This window comes from Ananas comosus, linkage group 3 (genome assembly GCF_001540865.1).
Source record: "Ananas comosus cultivar F153 linkage group 3, ASM154086v1, whole genome shotgun sequence".
NCBI lineage: Eukaryota > Viridiplantae > Streptophyta > Magnoliopsida > Poales > Bromeliaceae > Ananas > Ananas comosus.
In genome coordinates, this window is record NC_033623.1 from 8,751,300 (window position 1) to 8,770,259 (window position 18,960).

Genomic DNA, 18,960 nt, shown 5'->3' on the forward strand with positions numbered 1-18,960 from the left:
ACCACTTGGAGGTCCGCAAACGGTCCCGGGCTTGGGTGCACTTGGAGGTCCCTCCCCACCTTGGGATTGAAAGGTGAGTTATAGGCGATCCCTAGGGCCTCGCCACAGATTGGGTAAATGGAAAGGTTTAAAAATGTCATTGAACATTGCTATTCGAACATGGATCGAATTTGTTAGCATGGTAGCAAACCTTTATTATATGATGCATGCATTCATATTCATGATTATGGGCATAGTAGCATAGTTTTCCTACTACGCATTTACAGCTTTCAGATACATATCTATCTCTATCTATCTATCTGTTGTTACTTGTGCCCACTTGGACCTAGTGGGGAGATCGGCAGAGTCGGCAGCCGAGCCCACTGGGAACTATGGAAGATAGTTCTCACCCCACTCTATTTCCAGTGATAGGTACAGGACTGCCGAGAGAGGACCGCGGCAAGGGCATCGCGCCCGACCAGTGAGACCGTGGTAGTATAGTAGCTTTCCTTTTACATTAGTTCACCTATGTATTGAGAGAGATTCATTGTAGGTGAGGATTTGGAGAGCTATGTATTTTGGATGAAAATGATGTAAATGAGAATTATGGAACTATTGTAATAGTTAGTAAAGTACTCTCTTTATTTCACATGTGTATCTTGTGGATTACTCGCTCTTTGTATTGTTGGCACTGGTTGTGCCCTCGTGAATGTGTATGTTTAGAATTTAATTTCCTGAGTAAATTCTTGTGCACATTCCTGTTGTTGTGCCTTGGGCGGACAGGGGAGGTGCTGTCCGTTCGGCGGCCCGCCGCCACGGCCGAACCGTGCCAAATTGGTAGTGGTTTCGGGGTGGGGCGTGACATTAGTAGCATGATTTCATCTTTTGATTCATGTTTTAGAGGTTTTCTTGAGATGAAACCCTAGAGATGGAAACTTAGGGTTTATTTGGGGCTTTTTTATTAGAAGCTTTTAGAGCTCATCTAATTGGATTAGAACCTTGATTTAGGTTGCTTTGGAAGGGATTTAGCTTCCATTTGGAATTTTTTAAAGGGGATTTCTACACTATAGGTGAGTTTTTGCCCCTTTGCTAGAATTGGTTAATGTTTGAGCCTAAGGCTTTTCGTAACGTATGTGTATCTCTTCTCTTGTGACCTTTAGGGTACTAAGAGAATTGCATACAACTCCGTTTGGCCAAACGAAGGAGTTTTAACGGTGCTCGGTGGGTTTGACCTCACATAAGAATGAGAAAATCTTATTTTTGTGGATTTATGTATCGTAAAATGGAAAATCATGCATTTTCATATTAGATATATTATTTATGAATTTTTGAATGCTTAAAATGCTTATGTTGTATACAAAGTATTTTTTGACCTCTATGTAGTAGAGAGCTTGCATGTGAGACTTATGCATGAGTTCAGCATACGTGTTTGGGACTTAGAATTGTGTTTCATATAGTGAAATGACAATGATTATACATACCTTTGTTCATATGAGGAAACGTTAGACCATGAAGTGGCTTGGGACTTGAATGTCATGTGAATTAGTAAGCTAATGTCATAAAGAGACATTGAGCTTGGGCTATATGTGAGCCTAATAGATAATGTCATAAAAGGACATTAGACTAGAGTGGTTTGTGAATTAGTAAGCTAATGTCATAAAGGGGCATTAGGCTTGGAATATGTGTGGACTTAGTAAACCTAATGTCATGAAGTGGCATTAGTATTGGACCGAGATTTGGGCATAGTGAGATGTAATACCATAAAGGGGCATTGGACATAATTGAACGGTTAAACCTTCACGTTTGACATTGGACTAGACCGATGGGTTGCTAGTGACTGTTACCATGTTAGAGACATGATGATTGGACATTTGAGACGATGACTACGCTTGCTTGCCATTTGTGCTCAATCGCACATGCTTGTGAGGATCGCTCCCTACAAGCCGGCACTCCGGAGTTAGTCTATGCGACTTATGTTCGCTCGTGCGGTATTGTGAAGCCTACGGGGTCGGGTGGGACAGACTCATTCCTCGAGTGGGAATGTTGGGCTACCACAGGCACTTAGGCAGCACAAGCCGGACTATCTTAGGTAGGTCCTTAATGGGAAATGGAAATCGACATGGTGTCGCATAAGTAAAAATCACTACTAAATAGATTATAGTAGTTGGATTTCTTGGACATGCTTATAGCATGGGTTTGAACTGATAGTATACTTGATTCTAGCGCTCTTTGCACTCTAGAATACTTGCTTGCCATGTGGGATCACACTAGTTTTGTGTTGGACATATTTGAGCATGATAGAATCTGTGTACTACACATTGCCATCATATTGCTTATAGCATAGTAGTTTATTTTAGCGTTCAATACATGCTTTCATATCTGCAATTTAATTCCAGTTGTTTATCATATCTACCGTACTCTTTGGGCCTAGTGGCACAATGTGCTGAAGTCAGTAATTGCCCACTGGGAACTATAAATTATAGTTCTCACGCCCCCTGTTTCTTGTTTCCTTTCAGAGCCTTCCACGCCGGGCGAGGCTAGGGACGGCGGAAAAGGCATCGCCTCGAGCTAGCTCTTTTGCGAGGGTCGTATCGATAGGTGGTCTACCTCTCATTGGTTTTATTTTAGAGAGATTGAGAGTTGTACTATGTATAGAGACCACCTATTTTGTATTATGAGATAGATGTTGTACTCTATGTTTTTATTAGTGGATCAGTTTACTGTTCTCTACTTGTAGTTAGTATGTAGCTGCTAGTTGCTCTGATATCTTTAGTTGTCTTACTTTTCCTTACTTTCATACTTCTATTGTTGTAGACGCCTTATATGTACAGGCATATCGGGTCTGGGCACGCACCGGGCGAGCCTATGCCGGGTCCCGGGGTGTGACATAATCTCTTGACTAAACTATTCTTACAGCATAATTAATGTTCCAATGATGGAGCCATTAAATGATTTTTTATGTAGAACAAAATTACGATACAAAATAATAGGAAAAAAAATAAGGTAAAGAAATGAATAGTTATTGACTAGAGCAAGGAAGGCTATGCTTGAATGGTTTGACACCAAATCCTTGCACCTCAAATTTGATGCTAGGGTGTTTGAATTGATGATCCATGCCATTTAAAATTTTTAAGGGTATAAAAGTTACTAGAAACTAAAAAATCACAAATTTTCAATGCTTTTCTTTTTACTACTGCATCAGGTGGAGACAAAAATGAACCATCTAAGTTGAATAAGATTCTAAACATAGTATAGACTTGTTTTATGGAAAACCAAAGTCATTATTCTTGATCAGGACAATCAAACGTACAAACAGCTTCCCAACTTACTTCGATCATACTTAACCATCAAACTTCTCAATTTCAAGACAGTTTGATGCTTATGCAAAAACCATTTAAAAACCATAGAAATTTGATTTCTAGTTGCTTCAACTACTCGAGACATCAATGGCACAATCATCGAATTAAGCAGTGCGAGCATTAATTTTGTGCGACACCTCTAGGATTTGGAATAGTCCTATATACAAGGTATAGTAGGACTAAACCTCTCAACCCAACTATAGCATTTTGGGCAATGACTAGACCCAAAAAGGTTAAGGGTTAAGCGTGCAAGGGCTAGAGTAGTTTTATGATAGGTAACCCCCTAGGAAACGGGACGTCACACTTGGTATTAGAGTTAATCACTAACCAAGGATTTAAGTATCGTGGAGCGGGGTTGTGCCGGAAACTTGCCGCCACGATAAATGTTAGACCATGCTGATGCGTGTCGGTCACAAAAAAATATGTGTGCCTACATGTAATTGCATCAAATATTTATTTTCTTTAGCAACAAAATATTCAATTATTTATTATGTATTTTTTTATCAAATCTTTTGAACTTTATTGAGAAAATTACTTGCTAATTTCAAGAATAGAGGGTTTTGAGTTATGCCATCGGCACGGGGCTATATCGTGCCGATATCTTACTGGCACGATACGACACAGTAGATACGGCCCGTGCCGATGGGAACTTTAATCCTTGTCACTAACAGAAAATGTGATATGAGTCTCGGCTGAATAAGGTCATACACGGGCACGGCGCGGCTTCCCAGCCGACGATCATTAGGTGGAGCGCGGGTCCCCAGGAGGTCAGCTAAGGCTATCAAGATGACTCTCACATTGCTTGGTACTTGTGAGTGTGCGTCTGACAAGGACGTCAAAGCTTAAAGTAGGGGAGAGTGTGACACCTCTATGTTTGGAATAGTCCTATAAATAAAGTATAGTAGGACTAAACCTCTTAACCCGACTATAACATTGTGGGTGGTGGCTAGGGCCAAAAGATTAAGAGGGTTAAGTGTGCTAGGACTATAGTAGTTCTAAAATGGGTGACCTCCTAGGAAGTGGGGCATCACATTTTATGAAGAAAAATTTTGGACCCAAATCCTCTTAAGTGGAGTACAATGTCATGAAGGAAGAACAGCTATGTAAGGAAGTGAATTCTCGAAATGCGAGAGTTGGACTTCGATGAAAATCGACTGATTGTCGACTTGGTGTGCTTCGGAAAAGCCGAAGGCATCAAGAAGGCCAAAAGTGCATTGGAGAAGGCCTCCGAGAGCGAGTTGTGAAGATTCTGCAAAGTGCAGGATTTTTGCTATCGGGGACCGGTCCCTAGTAGGAGAGACCAGTCCCCGTAGCTTGGAAACTGTGGCAGAAGGCTTTGCGCACAAAATTTGCTCTCGGGGACCGGTCCCTAGCGGGAGAGACCGGTCCCCGTAGGTATGCAAGATGAGAATGGGGCTGTCCTACGAGAGTGTGCTCTCGGGGACCGGTCCCTCATTGGAGAGACCAGTCCCCGTAAGCGTGGAAAAGGGGCAAGGGCCCTTTTCTGAAAATAAGCCACTCTCGGGGACCGGTCCCTCTTAGAGAGACCGGTCCCCGTAGCCCGAAATTACCCAAGTTGGGCTGAGTCATAGTGGACAAGTTGAGGGGCTTTTATGCATTTGTAGCATAAGTGGAGGCTATATGAGAGTGTGCTCTCTCTCTCTTCTCATTTTCTTCCCCAAACATAATCCTAAAAGCCTCTCTCCCTCTAAACTCTCTTCCTCTCTCTCTAGAAGGTGAAGAAGTGGGTTTTGGTGGAGGAGCAAGCTAGGAGAAGGATCTTCGTCATCTTCTTCTTCCTCTTCGCCATTGGGGCTAGCTTTTGGAGGTAAGCTTGAAGCTCAACTATGATAGATTTCTAGGGTTTAGATCTTTAAGCTCTAGAATGGTTTGGTTGGAACTCTAGCATGCTTAATAGATGCTTTATGCATGAGTTTGGAGATTTAAAGATGGATTCTTGCATGATTGCAAGTTAGGGCTCCAAAATGGGGTTTTGCCTTATAGTAGGGTTTGATCTAAATTGATCATGTGTAAACCTAATTGCTAGGTGTTTAAACGCGTTGGCGAAGACGGTTCGACAATTCGTCGAGCGGGTGCAAAGTTATTGGCAAAAAAAGGACCTTTCGAGCTTCGTTTCCGCCTGGGAGGCCGAGACGACGTCGTAAAATCGCCGAATCGCATTACTAGAGTCGTGACAACGCCGGAAGGTAGGTGGTGTCATCCCGAAGCAACCGGGCTCCTCTTTATGTCTTAGTGCATTGTAATCTTGCATCTCTTGCATATATGCATTGTAGAATAAATGTGCATTTACATTTCCTTATGCTTTCCTAGATGATATTATAGTGTGAGTTGAATGCTTGATATAGTGGATAGATGAGGATTAGGTCGAGACATTGAATCCTATAGTGCTAAGATAAGAGATGGACTCGATGGTTGATAAAGACATAACAAGTGGCATATAAATAACGATGACAACAGAATGAGTGGCATATAACTTAGTGCAAAGTGACACTGACGTATGAACTTAGGGTAGGCGGATTCCCCAGAGATGAGTCATTGAACAAGAACTTAGTGTAGTAAACACTTGCATATGGACATTGGGATAGGTGAATTCCCGAGTGACTGTTAACCCTAGTGGATAGGGTATCCTTGAGTTGAGAGGATTGGATCATACTCACTGTCTGTTGAGCTTGTGGTGGTCGCTCCACACAAGAGTGCGCTCCGAAGTTTGTCACACGAGGGATAGCCTTATGGGGTCCCGGGGATAGCCTTATAGGGTCCCGCAGACGGTCTCGAATTTGTTGAGCGAGTTGAGTCTCCTTACCCACGAGATGCATGTGAGTCGTGGGCGAACCTCAGGGTTGGCCAAGGATTGGGTGAACAAGAGATTACCATTGCTTGTTGGACATTACTTCTTGGATACAGTGACATAGTAGTATATAGTTGACTATCTACTATATTGTGCATGCATACATCAAACATGATTTGGGCAGAGTAGTGTAGCTTTCTTACTATGTCATTACTGCTTTCACCTATCTATCTATCTATCTATCTGCTTGTACCTACTTGGACCTAGTAGGGAGATCGGCGGAGTCGGCGGCCGAACCCACTGGGAACTATGGATAATAGTTCTCACCCTACTTTGTTGCAGGGCCGAGTACGAGCGCTCCGAGCGAGGATCGCGGTAAGGGCTTAGCGCCCTAGCATTAGTAGCTCTCCTACTGTATTAGAGATACCTACATATATGAGAGTAGATGATGTATAGATGGTGAGATACTTTTGGAGAGTTGTGATGAACTTGTACCTATATTTTGGATGATGCAAAGTAAATTTGTGAATGAATGTAATGTAATAGATAGAATTCTCTTTTATGCACTTGTATGTATACTTGTGTTACTTGCTCTTGTTGTTAGGCACTTGTGTTGCTTCTATTATCGTTGTATGGATCATGTATGTATTGAATTGTTCCTGGGCGAATTCTTGTACATGATCCTGTGGTTGAGCCTTGGGCGGACTGGAAAGGTGCTGTCCATTCGGCGTCTGTTCGACGCGCCCAAACCGGACCAAATGGGTAGTGGTCTCGGGGCGTGACAAGCTAATTTAGAAGGCAAACTCAAAGCAAGAGAAACAAAAGCAATAAGTACAATTGCATTATACAATCAAACAAATCTTCCACCAAAAATACAGAATATTTTTTACATAGGATTATAGGACAATCACATAATTAATCTAAGGGCCAAATAGTTTGGCGCCAAATTGTTTGGAAAAGAAGAAAACGAGGTATGGCACGGATGATAAAAATTCTTACTAAAGGCTTTGCCAACCCATCATTAAGTTTGTTTATGTCGTGATTGCTGGCCTTGGGCACAGTAGACAAGCCCCACCATCGATCGACAAAGACCTCTAATTTCTGCTAAACAAAGTTAATTTTAAAGTATCCCCCTAAGTTCCTCATGCAACTCCCCCTGCTGCGAAGAGGGCTCGTGTGCCAGTAGTTATGAATCGACTGATTACAGCAAAATGATCCCATATTTTGTCAATATCACTAAGATAACAGCTCATCATTGGAGACAAAGGAAACAATCATCGAATTTCTTTCTTGCTCGACAACAATTCTACCTTCGCCTTTGAAACATAAAACTGAACATTTCAAGATAAACTCACCTGCCAGTTTTCCCACTTATTCCATTCGATAAATTGCGGGAGGATTTCCAACCTGAAGCGATCCACCGCTGCATAGCCCTTTGCGGCGGCATCCCGGAAACGGACAAGCAACCCACCAGCCTTGAGGCTCGCCTCCTCGAAATCGAACCCTGTTTCCTCCCGGAGATAGCCGCCAAATCTGGACCGGAAACGTTCAGAGCCGCGGCGTATGGATTCGGAGACGTCCTTCCACGAAAACGTCGGCCCATCTCCCGTTCCCGAAGCGGAAAAAGCGCGGAGGGGACCTCTTCCCCTGCTGCGACGCCTTCGGCTGGGGTTTGAGAGGGAAGGGAATGGCCGTGGCCTCGAGAGTAGGAGGTGGGACTCGGACAGAGAAGCAGGTAGAGGGTTTAGCGCGGAATGGACTGCTGCCGTTACGTCCATTCCGACGAGAATAGCCAGCGGGATGGAAACTGGGGGCGGAGGGTTTTGGGTTTTATCCTGCCGCTTTGGGCAGGGAGATTCTCGGCACGTGTGCAGCGCGTGCTGTCAAGTGCATTTAAAAAAGAATCTATATTTTTTTTTTTTTTGAGGAAAAAAAAAAGAAGGCCAATTTGCACAAAAAATTTACTAGTTTTGCGCTTTTGTAAAAAGTGAGCCACATTTTTTATTTTTTCAGATTCGGGCCGGATTTTATGCCGCCGACCAAAATGCCTCTCGTCTACATCCGCTGCTCGCGTATTCTCTGAGATACGTATACCTTGCTGTACGATCCTAGCGGGCATTAAATGCATCCCTTGCGCTTTACGCAACCTCGCTCTTTTTCGAAACGCGGACCAAATCTGCCCCGCTATTCGCCAGCCCCGCTGTTTGCTATTCGACTTTAAGAATTTAAAATTTGTGAAGCTAAAAGACAAGAACTGTGCGGCCCGCAATAGGGATAATAGTGTAACGCCCCGCAGCAACGCGAGGAGAAATAGTACAACAGCCCTTCTAACAGTGCATCCTTCGGCTCGCTCCAGTGCAATCTCCACCAAAGGGATGAGCGACACTCGCCTTCGATCTGCTCCCTCACAAGAGCAACCTCTCACTCCCTCAGAAGGTACTAGTTCAACAAAAGGCTCGAAGGAAGTAGTTCAACAAAATGCTCGACTTAGTGTAACATTCTCCGATTTTGTGCAATAAATAAAAGAAAATGTGGCAACCTGTTCAATCTTTTAATGCAAATGGTGCAACGAGTCCGCAACCAGTCAAAATTGTTTCTATATTTGATGATATAATCTGACGTTAATAGTGCAAATAAGTCCATAAATTTTTCTACGGCAAAGAACGGCGTCCCCTCCAAATACAGGCGAAGCAGCGGCGGGCAGGAGGGTCGGCAGCGGAGGCGGCGTTCGAAAGGTGCAACATAACGCCTAACGATTAAAGAAAATAATAGTATAACATCTCTTAAAAAAGCTTACTTCTTTGTTTTAACCGTTTAATAATGGTGTAATGTTAAACGCGAATAATACTGCAACGCATGGTAAATCTCTTCCTACTAATAAAGCAACACTTACCGTAACAGTGCAATGCAGTTTCAACCAGTGTAACATAACGAGTGGAACACTGGCTGGAACGAGTCATTATTAATGGTCCAACGTGGGATAAAAGAGTGCAACTAAACTTGTAAGAGTGCAACACGGTCATAATAACAGTGCAACATTCACCATAACAGTACAAAGCAGTTCCAAACAGTGTAACAGAAAAGTGCAACCCAATATAAAATTGTGCAATATCCATTAATCTGGCATCAGATTATACGATTTTATAGTTCTTTACAACATACAAAACAGGATTTGAAGAAAATGGTGCAATGAGTCGTTGAAAAGTGTAAAATTACATGTCTCAAAATGCATTTTAGAAGTCAAAAAAATAAGAAGAAGAATTGAAATAGAAAATGCAATATCCATTAATTTTGCATCAAATTACATGATTTTATAGTTCTTTATAACATACAAAACAGGATTTGAAGAAAATGATGCAATGAGTCGTTAAACAGTGTAAAATTACATGTCTTAAAAAGTATTTTAGAAGCCAAAAGAATAAGAAGAAGAATTGAAATAGAAAATGCAAATAAGAAGAAGAATTGAAATAGAAAATACAATATCCATTAATCTGGCATCAAATTACACGATTTTATAGTTCTTTACAACATACAAGACAGGATTTGCATACAATATACAGTGTTCTCCAAACAATTAATGAAACAATATAAATCATCCGGCATCTTTTGCATTTCCATGCAGAGGGTGACGCTACTATTGGACAAGGAGGTGAAGGCGACGAACGGTGTCCCCCCCTAAACGCAGGCGATGCTGCGGCTATGGAGAGGGGTCGTCATATTTCTCGTCCCCAGTTGTTGTGGCGGCGACGGCGACGCATCTCTTCGTAAAGGCGACGAGGATAATGCGACGCTACTTTTGGTCAAGGAGGGGAAGGGGACGAACGGCGTTCCCTGAAAACGGAAGCATAGTGGCTGCGGAGGAGAAGGGTCTTCGTATTCCTCGTTTCAATCGTTGTGGAGACGCCGTCGGTGGCATCCACATCTCTGCAACCCAACGCCGGCGACGCCACAACGACTAGGAACGAGGAATACGAGAACCCCCCTCCTACGTCGCCGCTGTGCTCCCATTTACGGGGAACACCGTCCGTCGCTTTCACCTCCTTGACCAAAGGTAGTGTCGCGTTAACCTCATCGCCTTAAGTTCATACAGTTGTAACTCATAAAGTTATTTGATTAAGAAATACGTGTTTTTGATACATGGAAGGAAGTGTTCATCTTTTGGGGCATAACCGCTATGATCAAAGTATTTTGATTTCTTGGTCGAGTGGGAGATTTTGATTGTATAACTTAATTGGTACCTAATAAAGTTTTTATATTGCCTATATGGTAATAAATATATCACTAGGCCAAGTAGGAAAATGTTGGATGTTACCCACGTGATACATTCAAGGCGATCCATAAAGATATGATCAATCTATTTAAGTTGATCTATAAAGATACAGTAAATCTTACGGTTAGGATGTCTGGACACGTCCTTGATGGACGGATGTGATTTAACATCCTTACATTTAAGTTATATATAAATATGTAACATACGGGAGTTCAATCTAACTCTAATCCAATTTTCTATGACTGCTCCATCTACGGGGATAAGGGAATTAGACTCGAAACGTCCCGTTTTCTTGCAGATCGCGAATGAGGACGAACCACGAGCGAAAATCGCCATCTACAAATCGGGTACAAAAATCAAAATCATGGCAGAAGGCACGATCTTAGTTTCTAATAAAGTTTCAACAAACCTAATCTGCCAAGCTGTTCGCGAGACCCAGTGTTTGCTGTTCGGTTCTATGAGATTTGGAAGAATACGCAACCGGCGACGGGAATATTGATGCAAATGGAATTGAAATAGTGCAACAACTCTAAAACAGTGTAGTGCATAGTTTATATTAGTGCAACAATATGGTAAACAGTGCACTATACGAACAAATATTTTCCACAGTAGCTAAAACTAGCCGTTTCAAGCAGGAAAGATGTTCGATTTTTCTCCTGTTAGGTCGCCCCACTTTAATTCAAAATTGTCCAGAATATCAGCACTTTTCGTCGACAAATTTTATATCAATTTTAGATTTAATCGAGTGTCACGCCCCGAAGTCCCTTTTTGATTTAAATACCAATGCAGAAGTGCCCAAACTTTTTTTTTTTGAAACCTTGACCACAGGGTATGCCAAATCTGCCACAAATACAGGGAGTCCACTGTTCACACGGACAGAATCTCCCCTATATTTGCACGGCGTCGCACAAGTACAATATACAACCACAAATATATGAACATTCATATACATTACCACATCACATTCCACATTCATTTCATCACCGATATACAAATTCCATATCTATTAGTTTAAAATGCTTCCTATCCGGAAACTCATTTTGAAACACTAAGAATCATAAAAACCTTTTTAAAACTGTTTCCCACACGGAAACCCTTTTCCATTTAAAACGCTATCACGAGGGGTAGAAAACCGTTTTCATCTAAAAGAAAACCATAAGTTCTTTAATTCATTTACCAAAATCACATTTATCCAAGTAAACAAAAACCAACTGAACCAATATGTCTAAGTTATTTATTTTGAGTAAGAAAGGATAGAAACTAGACCGAATGTCACCGGACTGGAAACTCTATCGACCGCTACGAACATGTCTCACGCCTCGTCTCAACCCTCACCGCTCGCAATACCTGAAAAATGTTGGTGGGGTGAGAGCATGTAAACATGTCTCCCCTCCCAGTGGGTACCGCAAGCTGACAAAGGCGAGTGTGACGCACTGGACCTTTGCAAATTGCGAGGTTCGAGTGTTTGATCTGTGTGACGAGCCATCTCAGACTTTCTGAAGGGTCGTAGACAGTGTTCCGACCCATGGTTCGAGTCCCGAGAATTGTGGTTTGAAGCGGTGTACCAAAATCCAAAAAGTTGGATTTTTGGTTAGCTCTCGGGTTGCCTTCAGCGGGCTGCGTACCGGTACGGGTTCGCTTGCTGTACCGGTACGTGATCGATGGCTGTACCGGTACGTGGTGGTGTACCGGTACACAGACCATTTCCCTAGCAAACCCGAGGCTCGGGTTTGGCTTTTCGTGGGTGGTGTACCGGTACACAAACCCGTGTACCGGTACACAGTGCAGAGTGGGCTGTTTTCGTGGAGGGGTGTTTTTGCAATTATTGCAACCTCTTTATAAACAACCCCAGCCCCTTTGAGAGCTCCTTTGAGCCCTAAACCTGAGGAGACAAGGTAAGAACTCCCTCTCTTGAGTTCTCTTCCATTTTTGATGGATTTTGGTGGGTTTTGATCTTCTCCTCCTTGCTTTTCTTGCTTCTTTTTGGGTTTCCTCCATGAGAGAAGCCTTGAGCTCGGGATTGGAGCTTTGTGGAGGGAAAATCTTCAACCCCATTTGGATTGGGGCCTAGTTTGGAGCTTCTAAGAGGTTAGTAACTGGATCCTTTCCTCTAGATCTAGTTTTTGTTGGATTTTACTAGATCAAACCCTAGATTTTGAATTTTAGGGTTAAATTTGGGGATTTTCGTTTTGAGGGCTTTTGTACCAAATTGATGGGTTTAGAACCTTTGTTTAGGTTAGATTGGAAGGACTCTAGCTCCCATTTGGAGATTGGGAGAGCTTCCTTCGCAATCGGTGAGTTTTTCGTCAACCCTAGCCCTATATGCTTAATGATTGAACTTAGCATCGTTCGTTTCGACTAGATGACACTTGTTCTCGTACCTTTAGGGTACTAGGAGTGCGGTGGACGCCTTCGTCGTGACAAACGAGAGCCTTCGTTGACGACGGTGGGTTTGGCTTCCTTGAAATTGGAGGAAATTCCTCCTAAGTGGTTAAATGCTTTCATTCTCTTCAAATTCATGCATATTCATGTTTAGTAGCATTTATGGGAATTTTGAATGCTTGGAACTCATATGTTATGCATCAAGAAAGCTACTCTATATAGTAGAGAGACAAATGTGCTTTGTTATTATGCATGCGACGCATAGTCTACGAGATGAAAGGAAATAAAGTTTCATGCTTCGATTTTGACTAGAAATTATAAGTTCTTGAACTTAGTATCCATGTTGGGACAAAATGAGCCATAGTGTCATAAAGAGGCACTTGGACTAGAGAATTATTAAACTGCAACATAGAGACTTGATGATAGGTCACCTTGACAACAACTATATTCCATATTTGAGATATGATGAAATAGTGACTTGGCCACGAGAACATTTGCTATATACCATGTTACTGGACATGAGGACTTGGTACTTGCGACTGATCGTTTGACTACTTGCCATTGTGCTCATTCGCACATGCTTGTGAGGGTCGCTCCCTACAAGCCGGCACTCCGGAGATGGCCATCGCGATACATATTCGCCGTGCGGGATTGGGCGCCGAAGTGGATTGCCGTGGGACAGGCTCATTCCCAGGGTGGGGATGATGACTACCACGGGGCCATTAGGCTCGGCACCGGCCAGACAGCCTACAGGTGGGTCTCAGGGCCATAGACAGCCTTCGGGTGGGTCTCTTCAGATTTGACTTTGTGTATCCATTATGATATGTGGACAGATGATGACTTAGTATACTACTTGGATATTGACTAGAATAGTAAACAACGGAACTTTACTATTTTGCATCGTGAACATTATGACAGTTGGAGACATTTTACTTCATGCATAGTTGTTTTCATACTTATGCTATTTGTACTAAGTAGAGATATCATGTTGTAGTAAGTTACACATTTACTTGCCTTTCGCTTTCCTACGTTATAGTCACTGACATCTATTGTAGCTTTGGGCCTTGTGGCGCATTCACTGAAGTCAGTAATTGCCCACTGGGAACTATTCTTAATAGTTCTCACGCCCCTGTTTCTATGTTTCCTTTTCAGAGCCTTCGGCACCGGCGGAGGCACGGGATCGCGGCAAGGGTGTCGCGTAGCTAGCTCGCGGAGAGTTCTTTCGCCTAGGTGGTCTACTCCTCCATTTTATATTTTGAGAGAGTGTGAGGTTTTGTACCCTGTATAGAGAGACCACCTTGTACTCCTTTTAGCATTTGTTATGGGATCCCTATTGTACTTACTTTATGTCTTATTTCGTGGATTTACAGCTTTATCCTTATCCCTTGTTGTAGCATTTAGACAGTTATTATGCTCTGATACTCCTAGATGTCTTTTATTATTGCTTTTATTATGGTTGTTTTTAGACGCCTCATATGTTGTAGACATATGGCGGGTCTGGGCACGCGCCGGGCGGGCTTCCGCTGGGTCCCGGGGCGTGACACGAGAAGTACTGTAAGTATGCATGCAACAATAATAGAACATATAACTACCACTACTATAAAGTAAAATCGACTGTGTACATGGATATCAAAACTATAGTAGCAAGACAAGTGGAAAGAAAGGACTGTAAGTATGCATGCAACAACCGCTACTATAGTCAAATGCGTCAACCGGACGAGTAGTCCAAATATACCCAATCTAAACCGCCGTGTCGGTCCAAGGACCTTAGGCAAAAACCACTACCTGCTCACACCTGGCATGTAAATCTAGCACGAAGAGAACACCGCTGGGCTCACGGGTCGGATGTACGACCATTTTTTCGAAAAAGAACACCCTCCTGCGAGGGATCAACCCGCTGGTGTACATGAAATGCACTCGAGCTGTGACGATCAATGCGGATATGATCAATAGCCAACCGTCAGTTAATAGCCGACAATCACCGTCCCTCGGGGCACACCGACCAATAGGTCATCAAACTGTAAGGAAGCACAAGTACCGACCACTCAGGTTAACTAGGATGGAACAACTCAACATCCTCCCAAAGTATGTAAGTACTGATCACTCAATGTCAACTAAATATATGCGCAAGAGCCGACCAATAGGTCACATGAATGTCACATCATGAATCAATATAATCCAGAACTATCGTCAGCCACTAGCCGACAATCCTACCTGCCACGCCCCGAGCCCGCCTCTTTGGCCGGATTCGGGCACGCCAACAGACCGTCGAACGGACAAGGTTTTCCCTGTACGCGGACAGAGTCTCCCCTGTACGTCTAAGGCGTTACAATCCACACAATGCGTAAGGTTCCAACCAAGAACAGCATACAAGCAAAGATTGCATAAGGAAGGTATCGAAAACATAAATACATCTATGCTATTACAAGCATTTAACTCATATACCCGTCACCGTCGTCTCACGCGACACGCTCTACGAGCGACACGTATCACTACCGACTCCTAAGCACCTAGTGCGAGCCACCAGCCCCACGAGTGATCCATGGCACGCTTCGCACCTAGCAATGCTCAAGTGCTACTGCGAACACACTCCCTCAGCTGAACTAAATCCGCACTCCACGAGTAACTATACTCGAGCGTCACACGCCTTTATAGCGCTCCACACTAAGTCCAGCATTAGGCAATTCTTGCCTATGCACGCTGACTACAGAAGCATGAACCTTCTACCTCATATCGAGGTACTACTAGGCCCACGTGCTTACACTTGGTTACTAACCAACTATTCCCTCAACAGTGATTCACTCTTACTGTTCGATCTAGCGGAACAACATCTGGAACACTCGGACTACTCGAGTGTCCACAAGTGTCATGACTCAACTCTCGCAATCAATTACACACATTGCTCTGCGACTTGGTCCATTGTTTTCATCTCTACTTTGAGTCCGATTCCTTGCAATACGACTCGCGCTCCCCCGAACAATTGCACTACCTCGTTCTATTCACAAGGCCCAATCTTCAAATCTCCTCCAATCTCCACCAATCCACACTTGGAAAGTGCTCCAAAAGAGAGAAATGAGAGAGGAGAGTGTTATTTGGCTGTGAATGAGGGAGGAGGGGGCGTGGGATCTTATATAAGCTGCCACGATTACAAATAAGCCCTCCAACCTTTCTTATTTGCAGCAGACTCAACCTGCTGTCAGCAGCACAGGGTACCGATACGCATCAGGGGTGTCACCGATACGCCGTTACGCAGAGACCAAACCCAAGAGCAACCTGTTCTCGGGTTGCTGCCTGGTACCGGTACGCACCAGGGGTGTCACTGGTACGCAGTGCCCCAGACTGCAGTTTAGCAGTGCTTCGACTCCAATTCGCGTCGAGCAATGCTAAAACCCTTCTAATACTTTCGGAACTCAACTCTAACCCTTCCAACATTGTTGCAATATGAACTGGACTTTGTCCAACTATTTCTCTCGACACACTTTGGTCAATTTGACCAAAAGTGGTTTAACACGATGATGATTCCTTAATTTCTTAAAGGTCATGAGGGCCGCCAAAGGTCACTCCCTCACCGTCTCCACCTCTGAAATACTAAAAGTCGGATTGCCCGACCCCGACGGAAACACCTCCGTCGCGACTCCCGACCGTACTCAACGGGCCGCAACCGGTGGAATCACCAGTTGATTTACCATTTCCTGGAGTCCTCTAATCCGCTCCTCCTAGCGAATGGCAGCCTCCTGCTGTTGCTGCACCGAATCGACTCGTTGCCTCGCCACTCCCACAAGAGTGGCCAACTGCTCGCGAAGTTCCAAGTCTTCGCTCGCCTCAAATTGCTTAGGGACACCACTTGTCCCATCTCGCCCCGATCTAGACGGAGATCGCCTACGCGGTGCCATCGTTTCCCGAAACATGACAACTTAGTCAATCCCCGACCCACTGGGTCGAACACGACACAATTAATACCGACTCAAATCAGGCGAAAGTCATGCAAGGGCGTCTATTCTCATCACTAGGCTTCATGTTGTGTGCACCGAACATGAACACCCTTGGTTGAGAGTAAACCATACCTTGAGTCTACCTCTAACATCCGTTTTAGAGGTTTACAACATAACCAAATCTATTAACCTTTCGCCGCAGTTCACAAGTCCTCGTCTCTCACGAGCCTTAACCTCTATGGTTTACTATCCTAGGGTCTCCTAGGTCCAACTAAACCATTTTCTTTATATTCTTTTATGTTCTTTTTATGCTCTGATACCATCTTATCTGTCACGCCTCGAGTCCGCCTCTTTGGCCGGATTTGGGCACGCCAACAGGCCGCCGAACGGACAGGGTTTTTCCTGTACGCGGACAGCGTCTCCCCTGTACGTCCAAGGCGTCACAATCCATACAATGCGCAAGGTTCCAACCAAGAACAGCATACAAGCAAAGACTACATGAGGAAGGTATCGAAAACATAAATACATCTATGCTATTACAAGTATTCAACTCACATACATTCTACATCACATAATACAATTTTCATTCTTTTTTTAGCTTCTAAATACAATCAAGTTCTTAACATAATTATTACAACATTGTTCATTTCATTTCTATACCCCTAAGCTAAGCTGACTTGGGGTACTGCTATCTGGTCTCAGTGGTAGGGTGCTAACTGCGGAGCTACGCCCTTTCCTCGCGCCGTCGCGCCGCTCACGGGTAAACCTGTAACCCCCCAAAAACAACACGGGAGTGAGAACTATTGTCCATAGTTCCCAGTGGGTACAGCCACCCAAGGGAAGAGCTCGACCCACCAGGTCTAAAGGAGGTACTGCAAACATGTTAGTCCAACGAATATCCACATATATATATAATTTATGCAACTAACATTTATCGTGTTCATGCCTCACAATATGGAATATGCAAATCATACAACTTATACAAGTAGATTAACTGATTCTACTCTTTATTCTTAGTCATTCTTTACTATTGGCCATTCTTTACTATTAGCCATTCTTTATCGCTAATCATTCTTTACATTATTAGCTATTCTTTAGCATTTGCTATTATTTAACATTAGCTGTTTTTTATTCTTTATTCTTAGTCACACTATGCTCATTGGCCATTCTTTCCTAAGGTTACTTTTACCTTAGCCAACTATGCAACTCGATTCGGTCTTGAGCCAATCCACAGCGGATAGTCCGTGCTCTATTAGGCTCGAGGCGAAGGAAGTCTCACATGCACCTCAGCCTTAAATCCTCTCGACTATAGATCTACTCACAGGGTGAGGATATACCGTCGAACCCCGGACCCCTAGTCGCTCAATGGACCTACGGGCGAGGAGAACCAACATATCCGCGTCCACCTTCTCATGGCATACCGGGCGAGGAGAACCAACATACCCGTTGAATCACTGCCGGGCGAGGAGAACCAACGTACCCGCAGTTATGATTCTTATTTGCCATTCCACTTACCGGGCGAGGAGAACCAACATACCCGTTGAATCACTGTCGGGCGAGGAGAACCAACATACCATAGTTCTGATTCACTTGCGCTCGATCGCAAGTCTTATCCGCTGCACTAGCAGCCTTCATTCCTAGGGATTCCGGAATCCACATTCACATCTCTAGGGTTGGTCTTATACCCTATAGTGTTGACCTATTTAGGTCCAAGCCATTTCTCAACCTAAGGTTTACAACATTAGGTCTAATTAATGCTACTAAGCTCATAGCCTAGGTTCTACAACACTAGATTCCATGTTCTTTATTACCTAGGTTCATTTGACTCTAGATTCAATATCATTATATTCATAACCTAGGTTTACTGGACTCTAGGTTTGATTCTTAACCTATGTTAATGACACTAGGTTTTATGCCACTCACCTAGGTTTATTTAACTCTAGGTTCATTGCCACTCGTGATTCACCTATGTTCAACAACACTAGGTTTCAATGCCAGTCACAATACTTGTCATCCTAATTATTCACACTTAGGATTCTTAATTGACATGCCTCATAATGTTCACATTTTTCTAGTTGTCCATACCTAGGATTCTTAGTTGACATTTACATCTAGGCATACATACCTTTTATGCTTACTCGTGCCTATGTCTTATCGTTCAATGGTGATCAACATGTCTCATGCATTCTTTATTAGCATATATGTATTACACATTCATCATTAGTATAT

General features: G+C 43.4%; 1 protein-coding gene across 4 annotated transcripts in view; it reads right to left on the reverse strand.

The window, feature by feature from the left end:
• LOC109707712 (ATP-dependent zinc metalloprotease FTSH 12, chloroplastic-like) overlaps nt 1-7,964 on the reverse strand; it is a 61,704-nt gene extending 53,740 nt beyond the window's left edge. For all 4 annotated transcript variants that reach the window (XR_002215567.1, XM_020229201.1, XM_020229200.1 and 1 more), the window contains exon 1: nt 7,503-7,964. Coding sequence is in view for 3 of the 4 variants with exons in the window: in XM_020229201.1 (XP_020084790.1) it covers nt 7,503-7,925 (423 nt within the window). In the remaining variant the exon portion in view is untranslated. The remainder of the gene's footprint in view (nt 1-7,502) is intronic.